General features: G+C 40.9%; 1 protein-coding gene across 1 annotated transcript; it reads left to right on the forward strand.

Moving 5' to 3' along the window:
* Positions 1-2,937: 2,937 nt before the first annotated feature.
* Trdmt1 (tRNA aspartic acid methyltransferase 1) lies at positions 2,938-12,706 on the forward strand. The gene is made up of 8 exons (XM_032885025.1): positions 2,938-3,538; positions 5,553-5,624; positions 6,073-6,138; positions 6,819-6,888; positions 7,722-7,805; positions 8,973-9,316; positions 11,924-11,981; positions 12,511-12,706. Exons 1-8 carry the CDS (start codon positions 3,501-3,503, stop codon positions 12,697-12,699), a joined length of 921 nt encoding a protein of 306 aa, XP_032740916.1. The 5' UTR covers positions 2,938-3,500; the 3' UTR covers positions 12,700-12,706.
* The last annotated feature ends 1,426 nt before the right edge of the window (positions 12,707-14,132 follow it).

Raw genomic sequence — 14,132 nt, forward strand, 5'->3', positions numbered from 1 at the left:
ATGTCATATATCATGAGTATATTCATCCCCTCCTCTAATTCCTCCCACATTGACTTCCTTCCACACTGGCCCAACTGTGTGTCTGTCCTAGTTTAAAAAAGAAAAGCCTCATTAGGTCTAATTCGTGCCTCCTTTGTGTTCTTGGCTAGATGGCCTTGCACTGGATCAGGGCAAACCTACCTGATCCACCAGGAGCCACATTAAAGAAAACCAATCCTCCTACTCCAGGCTGTTCATTACCAGTAGCCACTTGGTTTGGATTGGACTTGGCGCCTAGCTCCGCCCATGCTGGGGTTTTGTCTGTCCTGACCTTTGCAGGTCCCATGCATGCTGTTACCAGTGCTGGGAGTTGATGTGTGCAACTATCTGTAGACCCTGTTGTGTCTCGAAAACATTGTTTCATTGTAGTCATCTATTGCCTGCCCCTTTATGACACCTCTACTAAGGTGATCCATGGCCCTGGGGAGGGGGGGAAGGAAGAACGGAGGGAGGGAGACAGAGAGACAGAGACAGAGAAATAGCCACAGATTCGAGGCTGAGCACAGCGCAACCTCTTATTCTCTGCTCCTTGACTGGTTATGGGTCTCTGTTGAGAGACGTCCATCTACTGCAAATGGAAGCTTCTCTGATGCGGCTGGAGAGACGCTCTATTTGGGTAAAGGACAGCTCCCCAGGAGTCAGTGTAGCAGAGTAATGGTAGGTTCTCACCTAGGGCCCATGACCTGTCTGTCTATAGAATCGTGGCCTTGGTTACAGTGCAGGTGCGATAATAATGAGTAACACTGCATTCCATAAGCATCCCGGGCCATCAGTGTAGCCTTCTGGTCATGAAGGTAGCAGCATGAGAATGTTCACAGAGAGAATACCCAAATGACATAATTCCGAGTTCATCCAACCCCACACTTAGGTGTATTTAGGTCCCATCGTTTCTGTAAAATAGCAGGTGGCATCCCTGGGTATTTTATTAAAATTTTATTATAAATTTGAATTTAGTATAAATATTTTAAAGCACATATAACCAAATATAACTCAAATCAACTAATTTTCAATATAGTATCCACTGAATGTTTTAGTTCCAATTCAATATCCACCTGCCCTGTCCTTTAAGAGAAACAGTGAGAAACTATGTGTATTTGGATCTATTGCAATCCCAGATGTGTATCAGTAGAAGTTTGAGGGATTCAAACTTTCCTTGCTAGTTTTAATAGATAATGGTAACCATAAAATTATAAAATAATTGCAAACAGAGAAAGGGGTTGGGACAGGGACTTCCAGGTCACTTAAAGGAGGTCAGCCCATTAATGTGTGCGTTGGTAAGGGAAATGGAAGAGTATTTTTTATGTGTATGTATGGCGTGTGATTTTTATGTATTCACATGTGATGCGGTAAAATGGTTGAACTGAGCAAACTGGCATATTCCTCCCTGCATTCTTACTTAGTGTGAGCCTGCTGGGCAGTTTCAGGTACATGTCAGTCATTATGCCGTGTAATAGATCGCCACGACTCACTCCAGGGGCTTATCTGAAGCTCGGTACTCTTCGACTACTTTTCCAGTTTATTCTGCTTCTATGAATTTGACGTTTTCAGTTAATGTATACAAGGAAGGTCACAAAGTATCAGGCAGGATCTAAGGAGACCCTGACACATTTATCTGGTGTGGAGGCTGTCTCCCTGCTTAGGGAGCAGTGGTGTAAGGACAGGGGGAGTAGGAGGCCCAGGCCTGGACGTGTGCTTGGTACTGAGATAGCGTGGGGAGGGATTGTCCTTCCGTCTCCTCCCCCTTTTCCAGCAGGCTGTAGCAGGTTACTTCTGTAGGCAAAAGTTTTGAATGAAGAAGTGGGTCCATCTAGAATGAATGGGCACTGAGCCTGGGAAGATGGCCATACTAAAAGCATGATTGTCCAGGGCAGCAGACACTGGGCTACAGTCCTGGCTGTGTGCCTGGCACGCCTTGAAGAAGGCAGCTTTCCCCAGGAAACCTGCCAGAGAAGCTATCGCGTGTGGTTGGGCCGAGACATCACACATAGGTGGAACTCCTTAGTCAAAAAGCTACAGCCAAAGTCAAATGCGCAGTTAATTTATTATCTAGCTGTCAAGTGGGAAGTGACTAGTGCATAATGTCCCAAGCAGACACTTCACTGAGCTGGCTCACTGTTGTACATGACAATGGCTGCCATGTTCCTGGTGCAGTTGCTGAATGAAGGAACAGATTGTACGGATAAAGTGAGCAGGGGAGTGCAGGGAAGTGCACATAAAGGATGAAAGGGACTGAGCTGACACTGATAAACCATTTCAACCTGAAACAGTAGCATGGGAACTGGTACAGTCCTCAGAAAACAGCAAATTGCTGTACGTGTATGTGCATAAAATGCCCTCCCAGGGCAAGATAAGAAATAGCCAGCTATAGATTTTCATTGTTAATCAGTTCTGGGCTACAAGATGGGAAAACCATTGACTTCATAGCCGTAAGTAAGACATGAGCAAATTGATCAGAAGCACATCTGAAGGACGTTCATGGTGTGACAGAGTTGCCCTTCTTCAGGCATGCACTAGTGTTCAAAGAAAAGCTTCTACTGCTGTTATCTAACGAGCTCATTTTGGAAAGAGGAACACAACATCCAAAAGCATTCATCAAATTTGGTGTCTTTTTTGAACATTTTAATCTCTTGCAATAAAATTCCAGAGAATGAATACTTCCTGAAGATCCATGTGTGATTTCCTGGCCTTGTAATGTCACTAACAGAGACAACTGGCTTGTTGCCAGGTCAACCATACATTTCCTACTTTAGCAAAATACATGAACTTGCTAGAGCCTTGTCATAATAATTATAGAGGTTGCTATCCTGGTCTGTTCTTTTACATTTCTGGCCGAGTGCTTAAGGAGTATTGGTAAATTCCGGACATGCGTTCTTATTGTTTATCTCCTGATCTACTTGTAGACATAGGTGTGTTTTATATGCATATGTAAATAGAACAAGTTAGGTGTCATTTTAACTTCCCTTGTCTATAATCACTTGAAGTTCCTTGTGCCAAGCATAAAATAATTGCTGATACCTGACTGTGAGGCCTTTTGGTTGCTGTCATACGGACAGAGAGCAGCAGGCAAGAGTACAGATACTCACTACTGCACACTCACAGAGCAGAGAAGCACAATGATAGATGGGTGTCTAAAGATGCCCCAGACCTTTGCCAGATATGGTTAATTACAAAACAAAGCTCTACATGGTCACGTCCAAAACCAGCAGTTACACCTGAGTCTTCACAGAGGAACTAGTGTTGTGGAGGAAGCCCCCTCCCTTCCTCACAGCTTCCTCACAAGATTGCTTTGGGACCTTCGTATAACTAAAGCTGCCTTCTAAAGCACTGTGCTGTGTAAACTGTGGTTTCTGATGGTTTTAGTTCTCTTTAGTATTTTTCTCTTCATTCTATGTATTTTTTTCTTTCAAATGTTTATTTCTTAGGGTATTTCACTGGAAGAGTTTGACAAGCTATCTTTCAATATGATTTTAATGAGCCCTCCATGTCAGCCATTCACAAGGTATGTGTAATAAGTGCATTTTCTCTTTAGGAAGAGTATGTGGGCTGAAAATACAGCTAAGTAAATGCTTGACTAGCATGCATACGACCCTGGGTTTGAATCATAACACACATCTCACCCCACCCCCACCCCAAAAAGGGAGATAGAGGAGGAAAAAAGGGAGAAGGGAAGGGCAAAGGACCTTAATGACCATAAGCTGCACTTTCAAAGTTGTAAAATACTTGTAAATGTATCCTTAATTTTAGATCTCGATAATTCAGCACCAAGCATAGGAATCCACAGTTACAGTCAAAATAACAAGATAATTTGAACGGTAAATATGTAATACTATGGTATAGGTATATCTAAGGTGCATTTAGTTTTCTTTCAGATAATGTGAGTTGCTCGAGCACTCATAGCTAATTCTGATCAGTGAAATAGAATTTCCTTAAATATTTTACATGTAAATAACATGAAAAAATTAAAAGCTAGTTTACTTATAATTAAATATAATTAATATAATTAAAGCTAGCTACTTATAATTTGTATATTTCTCAAAATTGATTTAGAGTTTTTCATAGCTACATTATAATTTCTCATTTCAAATTTGTATAGTAAGTATTGGAGAGCTCAGGAATTCAAGGCCTAGACCTAAACATATAAAAGCAATTTACGTCAAACCAATAGCCAATATCAAACTGTATAGTAATTTTTCCCAGTGAGTCTCAGGGAACTACGTTTTGAATTAAACCTACCTCACATTCACTATTTAGAAGAACAACCTGTTTAAGTGGCTATAGTAATAGGGTCTTATTGTTGCTATTGTTTGTAAGTGAGAACCTGGGGCATAGATAGGTTAGCTTTCCCAGGACTGTAGACAAGGTCAGAGCCATTATTTAGTAATCATTTATATATATTGTACTAATATGACTAACTGGAACGTTATGTAATAAGTATTCTGATTCAAGAAGATATTCTTGTGTTACGTTTTAACGTCTGTGAACTTGAGGAACCTTATCTCCTTGAGGTTTATTGTGCTTGTAGGCCAGCAGTGTGCTGATGCTGTCTTTGCTGATCTTCAGAGTTTACATTTGAATGGGGTGACTCATTAATTAGTATTATATAAGTTGTATCCTTTGGTACTGTAAGAACTCTGGAAGTACCATGAGAACACAGAGGAACAATGCGTGTATCATGCCCAGAAAGGGGAATTCTTCCAGAGGCATGGTCAGAGCTGTGTCTGAAGGGAGAGTAGGAGTTTCTCACGTGGTACAGGGCATTCCATGTGAAGGTGGGTTTAATCTTACGGGAGCGTGTGGCCTAGAGTGTACAAAACAGAATGCAGCCTGAGTATGTGTCCTAGTTTGGTGGGCTCAGTATCCTCCCTGTAGGCCCAATCCTAGCGGCTGATGCCAGCGCTGACTGACTCTGTAGTTGTTATCTGAACTCTGAGTGGAGAGGGACAGAACATAAAAACTGATGATTTCTGAGGAATCTGTTTAAATCTAGTTTAGTCCCTAGCTAATAAGCCTCAGACCCACTGATAGATTTAGCTGTGGTGTCAGGTCTAGGGAAAGTGACAGGGATGTCACATAACTTAGGGTATGAAGCTATTAAGCACTGAAGTTAAAAACCTGCTCCTCTGCTCCTGCTACTCAGACTCAGTCTGAGCGTTCCTTCCTACTTGAACCTTGACCATATTGTGAACCTTTGTACGATTTGTTTGCTAGCCCAGTACCTCCTGTTTACATGTGCTGACCCTAGTTTGTCTAAGCTACAACTCCTTATAAAGTAAAACCCTGAGGTCAAGGGTCTGTTTACACTGGACAAGACTGTCTTGGTATTCTTCATTGTTTAGTGTGCTTAAATGGTGCTTATCTCCAGTGGCGTCCGCTCCAGATTGCTACCCAACCCACCAGCTTCTTTCTGTGTTTCTTACAGTGAAGATCAACTTATTTAAATTCTCTTGACTAAGTCTTTGGATATCATTACATATTATTTTTTATTAACTCATGTGTTTTCTTTGCTTCTTTAGAATTGGCCTACAGGGGGACATGAGTGATCGAAGGACAAATAGCTTCTTGTATATTCTAGATATTCTCCCAAGGTAAACATTTATATTCTTGTAGCAAATAGCAGCAAATGTTTCACAGCTTTATGCTTGGCTCCATAGCGAGTGACAGGACTCTCAGTAACCAGCTAAATGCTGTTGCCTTTGCTAATTCATAGTAGTCATTGCAGATGTTCCCAGTGCTAGTGAACACTGCCACCATGGCTGAATGACAGCCAGTGCTGGTGAATGGCAGCCCTTTGAGTTTTGCAATGCAGAAGCCCTATGAACGCTCGTATTTTGAGATGTGCTCCAATGGAATTAACTCTTCAGGTGTGAACTTTTTCAAGTATATAATCATGTCTTGAGAAAAATGAATAAAATAGTTAAAATTATTTTTAAAAAAAAATCTAGAAAATTATTTAAACCCCATTTCCCAAAGGTGTGGTTTTTGTTTTATTTCTTTGTAATTTAGTGTTTGTATTTTTGTTTGTTTTGGTTTCAGGTTACAGAAGTTACCCAAGTATATTCTTTTAGAAAATGTCAAAGGGTTTGAAGTTTCTTCTACAAGGTAACACATATGTGTGTCTTGCATGTGTTTTAGACTTGCTATATTGTATGATAGGCTCTGTTGTAAGATAAAGATCTCAATAATAAGTATATATTCTGATATTTTATAAGATATAGGCTTTATTAATTAGTATGATTTTTACCAATAATTTTAAATATTACAAAATCTTGTTTTGTTCTTCTCTTGATCTCTCAGAAAGAGTGCTGTTTTTAGTATTAAGTACTTTTAGGTAGAAATGTTCTCATTAAGGGCAGCCTCACGGTGAGATGAGTACTTGTCACCTCCTTAGATGGGGACAGCCAGAGGCCTGGCTCTGTCATATGGTAGCCTATGCCGACAAGCCACACCTACATCCTCCCGAGTCCTCCAGTCATCTGTAACTGTCCCCCTCTTACGTGACCCCGGGAAGCTGTAGTCTCAGTTCCAGAGCTGTTTAATAGACAGTTAAGGCTCCATCAGTTGGTCAGATTGTCTGACAGCTTTATTTACTTGTACTAGAGCCTTCCTCTGTTGTGCCTTTATAAAAGGCAGTTTCTCAAGTACTGACTCAGAGGCCGTGTCTCTCAGTGGCTCGAGCAGTCAGGTGTCTACTATGGGTAAGTGTTGTGTGTGCTCCCTTAGAGAGGAGCCATTTCCAAGCTTTCCAAAGCTTTCCGCTCTGACTCCTTTTCTCTTTCCAGAGGGCTGCTGATACAAACAATGGAAGCCTGCGGCTTTCAGTACCAGGAGTTTCTGTTGTCTCCGTCCTCTGTAGGTACCACAGTCCAAACCTTTATACAAGTGTCCTTAGGAGAACTTGATGTAACAAAGACAGTAGATCTGTTTTCAGTATTCCATATGTGTTAAATTAGCTCAGACACACATCTTACTTTCTGAGAGCATGGTGCGTGCTTGTTGATTTGCTTGTACATAGAATAGGTTCGTTAAATCCCATGCATTTTTATTTTTAGAAAATAGACAATCATAGGTTTTGAAAATATATGGAATTTTTACATGTAAAATTGGATATCTTGTATTCAGTAATGTTCAATCCAAGACTGAAAGCACAGTGGACATATTATTATTATATGTTATTATTATTATATATTATTATATATATTATATATTATTATTATATATTATTATATATTATTATTTATAGTCCTTTCATTCTAGGGTATTAGGTTGCAAGAATTGCTTTCATTTCATGTAAGAAATCAAATACTTGTTTTTTGAAAGACTGATTTTTGTCAGTGTTGCCATGTTTGTCATTGTTCTTTTTGGTTTCTTATCATCAGCAGCTGTAATATATAAATATACATATATATATATTTCATTGTCCAAAGTGAAAAGGAAATCTAGTTAAAATTTTAATATGTTAGTTGTCGTATCTGTGTCTTCTAGAGGAGAGTAAATCCTCCTCTTTAAAGGTTAAGTAGTGATAGCCAAGAATAGCTGTCTTTGAATTTAATTTTTTTACTATTATTATATCACTTGCTTTGGCAGAGCTATGTGCGTGTCTCTCTGGCTCTCACGCTAGGCGCTGACGATGCGTACGCTCTCCCACGTTTCAGTTGGTAACCAGCCTTTCCATTTGCTTGCAGCTAGGCATTCCAAACTCAAGGCTACGGTATTTTCTCATTGCGAAGCTTCAGTCAGAGCCTCTCCGTTTCCAGGCCCCTGGCCAGGTACTGTTGTTGCTACTGATGTTAGTTTGCCAGTTTCTTCTCAGTAATGGCAGGGGCTCCTGTGCTTATTGAGGTTATAGTGCAGGTCATGTCTGTTTTCACACCTCTGCTTCTCCCAATGTCACTGTTCACGAAACTGAACAAGGCCAAACCTGACAAAGGCTTTCTCGTTAGTGTAAAAATTATCATCAGTGTTACTTCCTATGTTCCACCATAACTTCCATAACTGTTGCATTTGTCTTTTCCTTTTCTCAGTTAAAACCATTAATTGATGATTGTTTATGATAAAATATACTGCCCTATCTTTAGATTGGCCTGTTTAAACATATTTGTTATACTGTCCCTGACACCAACATTATTACTCTTAATTGATTAAACTGCAGTAATGATGAGTTAGAAGCTAACATCAAATTCTCAACTGCCAAGCTGGGATTCTTGCTGAGTGATTTTATATATTTTCATAAGAAATGGGGAAAGATAACAGAGTTTCAGCGGCTCAATAAACTTTGCTCTGCATAGCCACCACGAATAAAGCTCAACAGCTAATCCGTCCCTCAGACAGCGAGGGCCGTTCTGCTGTTTGACTCTGATCATAGACGTTCTTTCCCATCCTGGACAGTTCCAGGAACAATGTAAAAAGTGTGGAGGAAGACTAAACCACTAACCATTTCTGGAATACTCTCTCATTTGTAAAACAGAAGTCTCTACAAGATTACGAGTTCCCAAAATAGTCTCCCTGCACACCTTTACCCCCGGGACAGACCTCTTCAGTGGAAAGCACTGAGAAGGCTTTAGATTTGAGGACGCTTCAGCACCTCCTTCTTAATGAGGGAGTTGGGCAAACTTCAGTTCCATGTGCATTTTCCTCTGTCAGTGTTGCTTTTAAATTTCTTTTCAGCAGTGCTGCTCTGTTTAGATTTTGTGAGTTTTTCCCTTTAGTAAGTACAACAAACAGGAATTGTGTGCAGTCCTCTGCAGCTCATTTTATATGACTGGATGACTGATAACTCCTGGCAATAACTTACGTCAATACAAGCAAACTACAATGTTGTTAACATCAATCTTATAAAAACTAAAAGGTTTACGTGTGTTTAGTTAACATTATTGATTTGTTTCTTATTTTAAATAAAACTTTGACAGTTTGTGTATTTTTTTATTTAATGGCAGATACTGATGGAGTTTCCTAATAGTGGAACAGTTCAGCCACAAGAATATGCAGTAGTTGAAGAAGGCAAGCTGAGAGTGAGGAGAAGGGAGCCAGATGCCTGCCTTGATAGCAGCAGCACCCAGTGCTCTGGACAAGGTAGCATTCTTTTTAAGCACGAGACTGCAGCAGACATTGACAGGAAGCGCCAACAGGACAGTGACCTCTCTGTGCAGATGCTGAAAGGTTTCCTTGAAGATGGTGACACAGCTCAGTACCTTCTGCCAGCGAAGTCGCTGCTGCGGTACGCTCTCCTCCTGGACATCGTTCAGCCCACCTCCAGGAGGTCCATGTGCTTCACTAAAGGGTAAGCTTGAAAGAGACCCATCCCTTCTGTGTTGTATCTAAGACAGTCGTGTTCATAGCTGGTCTTTTAGTTCTTCTCAGAACAAGAAGTGCTTTAGAAAGGGTTTCTCTTCGACTGACCCCTTTCCTAATTGCAGTAGAACAAGAGTGAACATTCCTTGTGCAGGACATACTGTGCAGCACCCACAGTGTTCACCAAAGACAAGGCCGTTCGCAAAGGACCTTTGTCTAGCTTATACTCGTGTTAACATGATTTCCACAGTTTGGGAATTGTTAACTTTATTATCTTTCTTTCTGGGAGACACATTAAACCTCAAGAGTGATGTCTACAGTCTATTTAAAAAATTATATTTTAGTCTAAAAAATAAAATGTACTCTCATATTTCAAAATTTAAGTTACAAAGATTATAAACTCCCTACTATATATGTCTGTTGGCCATCTCCTATCTATGGCCACCAACCTGTGATATCAGTGTGCTGTGTGGCCTTGCCAAGGGGTTGTTGCTAATCTTGCTTCCTGGACTGAACATAAAAAAGCCTTTTCTATCATGGCTGCGATGCCAGTTCTCCTAAGGTCCCAGCCAAAGCCGAGGTACTGTTACTGTTACTCTCAGGAACCAGGGAGTTTATCAGGCTTCTCTCCAGAGCCTGGGTGAGTGAGGGGTTACTCTCCTGCCTCCTAGAAGACCGCTCCTGGGCCGTCTTCACCTAGTAGGGATGATAGGTTGCCTGCATCTACACAGATGGAAGGCGCGTCCTCCAGTCTCCCTGAGCCGATGTACTCCACCCTCCCCTAGGCCGTGTGCAATCAGGCAGAGTTTCGCAGAGCATTTAGCATGGAGCAGCTAGGTGCTCAGGTGAAGTCTGTGACCCTCCCTACCCCTCCATGAGGGACAAAAACGTCAACAGGCCAAGCCAGGATAATCTTCTGTAAGGGGCTCAGAGGAATTTCCAAAATGGTGACCGCTGGCTTGGAAGAGAATCGTAGTCTTTGGATGTTGTTGCGTGATAATATGAAAGTCCTTTCTGTGTTCATGGGAAGGAGGTTCATACTGTGTTTTCTTGGCTTCCTATTGAACATTCAGGGTTTCGCTCTGGTTTTCTTGACTTAGGACAATTTTTTGACAATTTTCAAAAACTTGGAATGATAGGGTGAACTGGGCATTTTAGGATACAAAGGTTAAAGACCCTATCTCACTTTTGTGTATGATCCTCAGATGGGCAGGCAGTTGTGTCATGTGTCGAGTCAAACCTTTTCCTTTTCTTTTTTCTTTTTTTCCTGCTGCTAGTTTTCTGTCTCTGGAAAAGACAGGGCTGCCCTATAGCCTGTACTCTATGTAGACTCACTCTGGTTTTATGATCCGCCCTTTTGCTTCTAGGAGAAAGGATTTATTACTTTAAGAAGATTCCACTCAGCTGTTGTCTATTACCAAGTCCAATAGGTTCTGTTTAGGACTCTCATAAAATAGTGCTTATCAATTTTGTAATAAAAAGCAACCTTGATATTCTTTTATAGTAAAGTTAATGTAAAGTAAGCCTTACTGTGGCAGTGTCTTCTGCTAACTATGGTGTGCATGTGTGCAAGCCCCCATTTAACTGTGTGAAGCACATGGAAAGGTGGTGTGGGACGGTTATTTTTCCCTGATGTGATTTTTATTTTAAATTGTCCTTATTGTGATGGAAAGCCAATTGGAACATACCTTTCCTTTCTGAATTATTTTACACTTCCTGTATAATTTTTTACTAATTAATTCTTAAATGAAAATGGAAGTGAAAGAGTACAGGTCTAATAAGAGTTAAACTCAGGTTCAGTGGACCATGTATGTGTGGTATTAGAGAATAGAAGGCTTGGGGTACTGAGAAGAAATTAGAATTCAGGCATTATAAAAATAACAATAATGGTATCTGTTTAATCTATACATTTGGTTTTATGTGGCAGGGACCTTTATAGTATACTTTGTATTTTCTAGCAAGAAACATTGCAGATATAACAATTAATATAAAGATATTATGACATCATTCAGTGATGTTTATACAACTCAACTGCCACATTTAGTTTTTGAGAAGCTTAAATAGAATTATGTGTTTTGTCTTATTTTGAATTACAAAGCATATTTATATGTTACTATTCAAAATGTTTCAGAAAAAGGTAAATGTATGCATTCCATAAATACTTTATTACTTAAAAGATATTTTTTAGAAAAAGATCTTGGGTGATTCCCTGTTGAGTACAGTGTTTTCAGTGAGCACAAGGACCCCCCAAGAACACATGTACATATGGCTAGGTATGGTGGCACTTATATGTTCTCAGCTGGGAAAGTGATCCCCAGATCCCTGGGCCTTGATGGCTGGACAACTTAACCTGCTTGGGTGTTTCATACCAGTGAGAGCCTCCAAAGCACTCTGGATTGTGCTTGAAGGCACGACAGCCCGGGTTGTCCTTGGACCTCCACACACATACTGTACACGCATACCTGCATACCAATAAACATGCACACTCACGCATGAACACACACACATCAACACACACTCACACATATACACAAGTATTTAAGTATTTGGCATTAAAATCTATCATGTGTTCCATAATATTCATGTTACTTTTCAGGTATGGAAGCTACATAGAAGGGACAGGCTCTGTGTTACAGACTGCAGAGGATGTGCAGGTACAATGTATGTTTTTAAACTAAAACTTTGCATTCAACATTAATTTAAACATTTAATTTAAAAATACTAAAATAATTTTAAATAATTTTAAATGCTCAACTGCTGGTGGGAATATATTTTACTTATGCACACAGACACACATTCTGTGATGTGATTCTTTTGATTGTTGGTTTTCTTGTTAGCATTATGAAGTTGACTTTGTTAGTTGTCTCAGTTTTTTATAACTTTTTATAGTTTTTTTATAATTTTTAATTTATATATTTATCGATATATCTTAGTCTTAAGGGGTCAAAAGTGACAGATAAACTGAAACTGATCCCAATCTGCTGTGTGAGTCTTTTCTTTTCCAAGTTTGTGGCCATCATCCAGCCAATTATACAATGGTTGTTGGGAAATAGTTTGCTTATACATCGGCTGCTGTGTGGCACTGCAGATTGCTTTTCCAATGTTCTTGAGCTGCCTAACAACTGAAAATCCTAAGTCTGGTCATATAGAACTTTTCAGTTTCTCTTGATTTTTTTTTAACAGATTGAGAATATCTACAAATCTCTTACTGATTTGCCACCAGAAGAAAAGATAGCTAAATTGTCAATGCTTAAACTGCGATATTTCACACCTAAAGAAATTGCAAATCTCCTGGGATTTCCTCCAGAATTTGGTATGTGGGATCCATGTAGAGCACAGCCTTACTTATTAAAGCGCTCAGCCCTTCCTTAGGAACTCACACAGGTATTTTATGAATGAATCCCTGCGTGACAGGGGAGGTTGTGAATGCTCCCACTCCTTCTGCTAACACTTCAGGCATTTCCCGCCTTGTCTCCCCTCAGTCGTGTCTCAGTCAGTTCCCTTCTCCCCCTTGTTTTCCTCTCCCTTATGTACAGTAATGAGAGAGGCCGCTCAGGCTGAGGGCAGCAGGGTGTTCCTAACCCCCTCAGACAGTTGGTAGAGTTCCCTTGCCGCTTACATTCTTGTTGCCGTAGATCGACCTTGGTGCTCCTCACTACACTGGGGCGGGATCCCTGTGATAGGCTTATTTTGTTGTGATTCACTCAGGCCTCCAGTGCGCCTCACCAAGCAAGCTACATTCCACCGCTCTTCCCTTTGTATTTACTTTTATATTGAGACAGTCTAATCATGAGCCTGCTCTCTGGCCCTCGTGGTCCTTAAACTCCTGCCTCAGCCCCTTCAGTAGCTGGGATTATAGGCGGTACAACCAGGCTTGGCTGGGGTCAACTGGGCTCACCTGGCCTTTTCCGGTGAAGAAGGTAAAAGGTGGCTGAGTTGACTGGTGGGTGGATAGGGCTGTACTTGTGGTGTTTTCACTTTGGCAAAGACACGTTCTTATCAATTATTTGTCTTTGTTCTCCAGTATAAGGAATGTAAGGGCATTCAGGAGCTAAGGGGACCTTCAGCAGGGGAGTTCACAAACAAAAGCACAGATAGAGGAAGGCAAAGTCCTAACTCGGCACTAGTGCAGGAAATCCAGGGATTAGCCCCCAGGAAGCCATGGCCACTCCCTGTGTGTGCTTACAGGGGCCCCAAGACCCCTTTCCCCAGCTCCCTTGCCAGTGCACTCAGCACTAAGAGACAGATCCATGTTTTCTAAGACCAAGTCTCAAAGCGCTTCCCATACCTGGCTAAATAGGCAAAGAGAAAGACGGCCTGCCCAGTCCCCTGCTTGAGGGTTTGATCACAGAAGGGGAACTATTAAATCTAGTGGAGTTGTACTGACGAGGCATGTTTGCGAGGTGACCAATGAGTGAAGGAGATCGTGTTTCAGATTCGAAATAGCACAGTTAATGATGAAGTCCTGGATCCCAAGCCTCTCGTACACTGACCACAATCCGGCACTTCACGCAACTCTTCCTGAATCTTCTGCGAGCACAGTCACAGCGACCAGCCTTATTTTCAACTCCCTGGCTTTAAAACTTTATCATCGTTGAAGTTTTTACTTACATATTTAGACACTTTATGTGTGTACACATGTGTGTGCGCGTGTAATGATAGCGGTTGAGAAAGACAGACCGCGTGTGAAGGAGAGCAGATGGCGGTAGAGGAGACTGGAGAAGAGGGACAGCGTAACTGTGTTCTGTTTTCTTTTTAATTTAAAATGGTCATCTCATTCAGTCCTCAGTGACTAGAGATTGTAG

The sequence above is a fragment of the Rattus rattus genome, chromosome 14 (genome assembly GCF_011064425.1).
Source record: "Rattus rattus isolate New Zealand chromosome 14, Rrattus_CSIRO_v1, whole genome shotgun sequence".
Lineage (NCBI taxonomy): Eukaryota > Metazoa > Chordata > Mammalia > Rodentia > Muridae > Rattus > Rattus rattus.

What these genes read in the sequence shown, in the direction of transcription:
- Trdmt1 (XM_032885025.1), top strand. Translation starts at nt 3,501, where the DNA reads ATGATTTTAATGAGCCCTCCATGTCAGCCATTCACAAG. An exon ending in ATTCTAGATATTCTCCCAAG is followed by an intron (nt 5,625 to 6,072) that starts GTAAACATTTAT and finishes TTTTGGTTTCAG; the next exon opens with GTTACAGAAGTTACCCAAGT. An exon ending in TTCTGTTGTCTCCGTCCTCT is followed by an intron (nt 6,889 to 7,721) that starts GTAGGTACCACA and finishes ATTTGCTTGCAG; the next exon opens with CTAGGCATTCCAAACTCAAG.